This window comes from Triticum dicoccoides, chromosome 7A (genome assembly GCF_002162155.2).
Source record: "Triticum dicoccoides isolate Atlit2015 ecotype Zavitan chromosome 7A, WEW_v2.0, whole genome shotgun sequence".
Taxonomy (NCBI): Eukaryota; Viridiplantae; Streptophyta; class Magnoliopsida; order Poales; family Poaceae; genus Triticum; species Triticum dicoccoides.
In genome coordinates, this window is record NC_041392.1 from 48655246 (window position 1) to 48662460 (window position 7215).

The 7215-nt window shown below is 47.5% G+C and overlaps 1 protein-coding gene across 1 annotated transcript; it reads right to left on the bottom strand.

Annotated features, from left to right (window-relative positions):
- Positions 1-3659: 3659 nt before the first annotated feature.
- LOC119334644 lies at positions 3660-6632 on the bottom strand. The gene has a single exon (XM_037607189.1). The coding sequence runs from the start codon at positions 6452-6454 to the stop codon at positions 4088-4090; it is 2367 nt and encodes a 788-aa protein (XP_037463086.1). The 5' UTR covers positions 6455-6632; the 3' UTR covers positions 3660-4087.
- Between the last annotated feature and the right edge of the window lie 583 nt (positions 6633-7215).

The following is a 7215-nucleotide window of genomic DNA, read 5'->3' on the forward strand; positions in this document are numbered from 1 at the left end:
ACATGGCTAACTAAAAGGTTATTCAGCCCAACCTCTGTAGCGGCTCCTTATTATCGGCATCATTTGGGAAACTTTTCAGGCTTATGGTTTGACTGCTTACTTGATTAGTGATTAATGATAACATCAGCCTGCAGGCCGTGCAATGAAGTTGCATAGAATACAATGCTGCTGCCGTCCAGGCATCATCAGCCTGTGTAATCCAAATTAGTTGGTAGTACAAGTGATGCAAGACAAGCGGAGAACAAAAAATAGGAAAAAGAACAAATCCAGTTTCAGTGTTTCAGTCAAAGGAGAAGAGGTCTTCTTGTTCGGACCTTGAACGAGCAGCGAAGTCGAAGATGATTCTGTTGTGACTGTTTGGTAAGCTGTGGGCTATCTGTTAGAAGCTAGATCCAGAAAGATTGTTTCTTATACGGAAACGATTTGCAAATTATGTAGGCTCCTTTCATGCTGGCATTTGTCATGACATTGATCTCAAGTATGTAAACTTGATTGGAATTTTTTATATTATGTAATGTTGTTTGTAAACCAAGTTTGATATCTCGACAGTTTGATAACTAAGTTTTGACAGGTATCGTTTGTTGTTTGTTTGTTTCTACTGAACTCTGTGGATAGCCCTGAAACAATAATGCTGTTGGGTGGGTTTTTTAGAGAGGCTAAGGCCATCGGTGAAAGCGACACAAAATGAGGTGTTGGTCGAAGCTGAAAGCTGGAAATAGAAGTGCAATGTGGCTTGTTGTCGGCTTTCATCACGTCAAAATCCTAGTACTTTTTTTGAATGAGCCTGATGCCATTCCATTCCACATGGCCAGTATGTCCTGTTCTTTTTTTCTGCACAATACATGTACAGAAGCAGGTAACAAAATAGTTAGAATGCATAAATATCTGATACAAATACAGTGAACTGAGCAAAATGTTCACGCAAAAGTACTAATTTGGAAGAAAGAAAACAACATCAACTCTGCATAAATATTTGATACTAATTCCCAACAAGTCTGCAAAACAATCTCAAAAAAATAATTGTCAAAGGTGGTTTAAAAAAAACAAAAAAAAACCCAATAATTTTTCATTTAGGAGTCATTCACATTTTGGATATGGCTGCAGAACACAACACAAAGCTATAAGTTCTCCAAGACCATGCCAGATCCGCTTGGCGTGTACTAATTGATTTGAGAATGTGCACTGCATGATTCCTAGCAAGCTCATATGTATATTGATTTGGTGTGTACTATACTCCCTTCGTCCCAAAATAAGTGACTCAACTTTGTATTAATTTTAGTATAAAGTTAGTGTAAAATTGAGTCACTTATGTGTAAAGTTGAGTCACTTTTTCTGAGACAGAGGGAGTATTTGGCTATGGCATGTGAACCCATGTGGTTACCTAGCTAACCCGTCCGAGTGCAAAATTGATCTTACGTATTATTTGGCTTGAGAATGTACACCACGCGATTCTCTAGCCGCCGCATATAAATATATTGATTGCTGTGTATTATTTGATTTGAGAATGTGCACCACAAGGTTCCCTAACTAGCTCATATGAATATATTGGTGCATCGTATATTATATTTGGCTAGACCATGTGAACCATGTGGTTACATAGCTGACCTGTACGAATACGACATTGATTTGATGTATTATTTAGCTTGGGAATGTGCACCACGTGGTTCCCTAGCCGTTGCATATAAATATATTGGTTTGTGTGTACTGTTTAACTTGAGAATGTGCACCACACGGCTTCCTAGCTAGCTCTTAGGAATTTATTGGTTTGACATGTACTATATTTGACTTGACCATGTGAATCACCTGGTTCCCTAGCTGACCCATACGAGTACAACATTGATCTGGCATACTATTTGGCTTGAGAATGTGCACCACCCAGTTCCCTAGCTGCCACATATAAATATATTGGTTGATGTGTACTATTTAGCTTGAGAACGTGCACCATGCGGTTCCCTAGCTAGCTCTTACAAATATATTGGTTTGACGTGTACTATATTTGGCGTGTAGGCTTGAGAATATGCATCACCGGTATGAATATTTATCAGTTTACATGAACTATTTAACTTGAAAATACGCACCTAGAGTTACCTAGTTGCCCCGTACAAACAAATCAGACAGATCCGCCTGTCTAACCAGCTAGCTAGCTGTCACTTGATTCTTGATATGTACTGTACTTTCACTTGACAATTCATGACTAAGAAGCTAGCTACTCCCTCCGTTCCTAAATACTTGTCTTTCTAGGCATTTCAACAAGTGACTACATACGGAGCAAAATGAGTGAATCTACACTTTAAAATATGTCTACATACATCCATATGTAGTAGTCATTTGAAATGTCTAGAAAGACAATTATTTAGGAACAGAGGGAGTAGATAAGTAATTCGGGACGAAAAGAGTATTTGTTTAAAGGGGAAGGACTACTTTCACTTACAATTCACCATCAACGAACACAAGGTTGTCAATAGCAACTTTTTTTAACAGGTCAATAGCAACTGAGGTAAACTTATATTCAACATTACATGAGGAGACCAGTCTTCCTTTCAGTTGCAGTAAAGTAAACAACACTATCACCGATGTACAAAATTTGTATAAGAACTCATTTTTGATTTGGGAAATCCAGAAATTCATCACGGACAGTTGGAAGTTCACAATTCAGTTTCACCCGCATGTCCATGATGACTCCTTTCATGAACTTATGCTGACGAAAATGGAAAATCATGGACCTAATAGTAGAACTGGGGATCGGACAATGTGTGCTTATCTATTCTACTTTACGGCACTTGTGCAAATAGAGGAACCGATGGCATATGTTCATAAATTATGATGTCAAAAAGAAATTGATATCAACGAAAAGTAGTAGACCAGGATAATCGCAGGGCTACAAGCAAACATGCTGCCCGAGAAATAGAGAGCATACCCAAGCTAATCCATGCAGGTAACGCGACCCAATAACAGATATAACATCAAGAAAAACAGCAGCTCAAATGCACAATGAAATCTTGTTGAAACAAGAAATGCGAGAAATCTAACAACAAATAGAAGAGAAAACGGCGGAAAAGTACCCAGAAAGAAACCCAAGAAACAAAGCCAGAACTCATTTACTCCAGCTGTCAAACGATAAACAAAAAAAAATCACAAAGTCTGAATTTGTTATTTCTGACAAGCATACAAAAATCAATGTTCAGGTTTTCTAGGAAAAATACACAAATTAAATAACAAATATGTTTCTCTAACATCCAAAGAGAAACCCAAATTGCAGAGGCAAAGAAATCTTGGAGGGGGAAATGCCGGGTTTTTCCCCTTGAAAAAGGGAGAATAGCAGAAGAAAAATTGATATACTGCTCAAGGGGGAAATACTGGCTTTAACAGCTAATGGGAATATGGGATATCTTACCTGCATAGCTGACTCAATTGCAAGAAAAAAAAACACAGCATCATCCTTCCTAGTCATGCAAACCCACTGATACTAGCTCAAATCACACTCAAAGTACTTATAACTCTGCCTACATTTGACGAACATAAGAAATTACGGACTGCTGTTCTATTTCTGCAGCAAATTAATGCTACTAATCTGTAATGCAAAAACTGAGGCTCTTATGAGCAAAGCTACCAAATTGCAGAGTTAGTAATTAGCAGAGACACCAAAATAACCCATGAATCTGAACTTTACACCCCAGAAAAAGCCTTCATAGAAAGTGATAACAGCACAGTAACATTCCAGTTTGATCCCAGTTAAAAAAAATGTGAGTTGTAAGTTGCATCAACACTAAGCAAACTGGATCAAATATGACAGGTCTACTAGTCTTGTACGACAGGGATTTGAATCAATAACTAGAGGGAAGAGAGACAAAAGATGATGCAAACTACGGCCACATAACATACTTTCAGATTTTAGACGCAGTAGGCAGCATAGTTCTCCAAACCACGAGGTAAAACTATTGGGTGTCACTTATGAAAAAATTCCCAGGGAATCACACTTGGACTGGATATGCCTCCAAAATACTGATCTGACTGATGGAAGACAAAAAAAAACAATGGAGCAGTGCGGCATTCTGCGGGAACACATCAATCATTCTTCTTCGTTTGCTTAAGTTCCATAGTACTGACGTTGCCGACCATATGGACGAACTAAGCTGTCCTCGCACAACACCGCAGAAAAGAAGCGTGGGCAGGAGTGCTGCAGACTGCTAGTCGGAAACACGGTCTCCAATGTCTGGTTTCTTGGATCATAGTACCCCAGCGCCCTTCCAGTGTCGAGTAAGATCCGGCCGGCGTCGTCAACAGCCAACGGAATCACAAGCCTCGCCGCTGTTCTCAGTGAGAACTCTGGCCACTGTCCAAGCTGTATCCAGTGCTCTATTGTCCATCCTTGGCCATCGTCAAGTGTAACTAGCTCCTGCTTGCGCCATATGGTCATCGTCTCTGTATTTGGGCAAATGTGCACGACACGAATCTGCCTGGCGAGCTCCGTCACGAGCATCCTACCACTGTCGCCCATGGTGCGTGGTGCTGGTAGGACATTGAAAGCCTTGCTGCAGATGTCAAACACAAGAACTGATGAGCAGCCCGCACTGAATCGTGACTCCCCCATCCAGTACATCTTGCCACCTGCATAGACCGGTGGTACATCGACGGTCACTGGGATCGGTGGCGAAGGAGCCACCTTCTTTGTCATGCAATCCGTTAGCCTCCGGATGCTGCACTCCATGGTGTAGCTCCCAGTGTCAAAGTTGCGAGATTTATAGGCAAGAACCATGATGATATGCTCTTCCCTCAATAGGTCGTACCCCAAGCCAACGCAACCGGGGTGAGCAGCAGCAGCATCCGATGGCTGCTCAAAAGGCAAACTGCAATGGAAAACATGTGCTCCAGTGACAGGGTTGCACACGTGAACACCATAGTTGTTGTGGGCCATGAGGAGGAGGCCATGGCAGGGCTTCGAGCTCACCACCCTACGATGTAGCTGCTGCATTTGGCATGACAGTTTCAGGTCGTTCAGGCAAGAATCCAGTGAGGCGAACCTCCGACTATGAGGCATGGAGAGGACGACGCAAGCAAGGGAGCTCTTGCATGTGTGCTCGTAGTGCAGCCTGATGAAGCGGCCAGACTCGATGATGGCGCACCAGGTCCGACAGACACACTTGAGCCGCCCAAGGGTGCGGGCTGGTAGCCGACACAGCACCTGCACCAGGACCTGTGAGGAGGTGGACGAGAAGATGATGTCCTCATGCGGCCGCCCGGTAGACTCGATGCTTTCCTCATACGGTGCCGCGGGTCTTCGCGCCATGGTGTGGTGAGAAACCATGCTGCCGCCAGCAAGAAGGTCCTCGACATCTTCGATCGCAGGGTCGTACACAACAAGTTGATGGGCACCCAAATTTTCTCTACAGATATTGCGAGGCTCTGGCCTGAGCAGCACGCGGTTGCCATCATCAACGATGTCGAGTGGGATGACGCTCGTGGAGCATCTCAGTTGTGCTGCTGCTGGAGACGCCGCGTCCAAGTTGATGCGGCAATGTAGGTCCCAAGTGCCCTCCAGGGGGTCTCGCAGAATCCAGACGTCGTATGAGCACACAACGGTGATGTCTTTGAAGAGGCAGAGGTGCCCGCCAAGCTCTGTTATTCGCCAGTGCACCGTGTCCATGTCTGGTGGTGGCAAAATCCCGAACACCTCATCGGCCATCGAGAATGACATGATGACCCTTTTGCCTGTGTACTTCTTGTGCGGCTGGGCGGCCCAGTACACGTGGCCCTGCGCAAAGACGCTCTGGTCGGTGCAGTAATTGGTTGCCCAGGCCGGCGGCATCGTCCTGGCGGCACCGGACGGCGGCCGCCAGTACCCCGTGGAGTCGAGCACATAGACCTCGCACGCCGGAGGGAGCTCGCCGCGGCAGTAGAGGCGCACCACCTTGTGCTTCCGGATGCCTGTGTCGTAGCCGAGCCCGAGGATGGCATGGTTCTGCGGCCAGACGCCGGACGCCTCCTTGCCCTCCGGGAGCGCCGTCACCTGGCCGGTGGACGGGTTGTAGACGTAGTGGTCCACCGTGTAGCTGGAGTGCCCGCGGGCCGGGTTGCAGACGGAGATCAGGTTATCCCCTTTGGCCTCAAGAAGGACGAGGCCGCGGCACTGGCGGGTGACGGCGGCAACGCGGCGGAGGCGCTCGTCGCGGAGGACGGCGACGAGGGGGCGGCGGGGCGACCACGCGTGCACCGTGGTGTCGTCGCCCGAGCCGGGATCTGGGAGGAAGAAGAGGCTGCGGGAGCCGTCCCGGCGGTTGGCGAGGCGGAGGTGGCGGTCGGCGAAGCCGCTGGAGGAGAGCACCGCAGCCCAGGCGCGAGAGAGGCAGCGGCAGCGCTGCACCGACTTGGCCGGCATCCGCGCGAAGATGTCCTCCAGCAGCTCGTCCGGGACGCGGGAGCCCGATTCCGCCGCCTGCTTGCACGGAGGATCCATGGGGCGCGGCGCCGGCGGGGGGCGGAGGTCGGAGACCCTAGCTCGGGTGAGTGACGGAGATGGCGGCGGCGGCGGCGGAGACCCTAGCTCGGGGGAGTGACAGAAATGGCGGCGGCGGGGTGATCTGTTCTGATCGGTGGAGTGATCGAGAGGAGATGCGTCGGCCCATTTTCATCAAGTTGTTGGGCCGGACAGAATCCAAGCCTGAAGCATGAGCCCATGTATGTCCGTGGAACCCCTCAAAAAAGAAAATGTATGTCCCGCCCGCCCCTCAAATGTTCGTCTGTTCAACCATATGCAAATATATACTTCTATACTTCTATTAAAAGAGCAAACATAAGTCCCCCAAGGCCACCCAACAAATTGTACACGGAATAATCAGGACCTTTCGATCAAATAAAGTTAAACGCATCCTACTGTCCATGCTACATTTAATGGTCTGCCACTTTGATCAACGTTTCAGATCAAATGTTCTGCCGGCGTGGTCTACCAATCCCCGCGGCCCCTCCCCTAAATTTGTCGATCGACTTCACCTGAGAGCCCCGATCGAGAAGGACGGATCATGCGCCGCCGCTCCTCCCTTCCCCTCCTCACGCCGTCCCTCTCCCCGCGCCTGCAAGGATGGCCATCTTCTCTCGCCGCCTCCTCCTTCCCTCCAGAGCCACCGCGCCGCGGCTTCCCCCTCCCTCCTAGCGTCGTTGACGCACCCCGCGCCAAGGTCCCAGCCGAACGGCGGCAACTATTGTCTGCGTCATTCCTCG

Bases quoted from the DNA above. Each gene is read 5' to 3' on its own strand.
- LOC119334644 (XM_037607189.1), bottom strand. From the start codon at position 6,454: ATGGATCCTCCGTGCAAGCAGGCGGCGGAATCGGGCTCCCGCGTCCCG.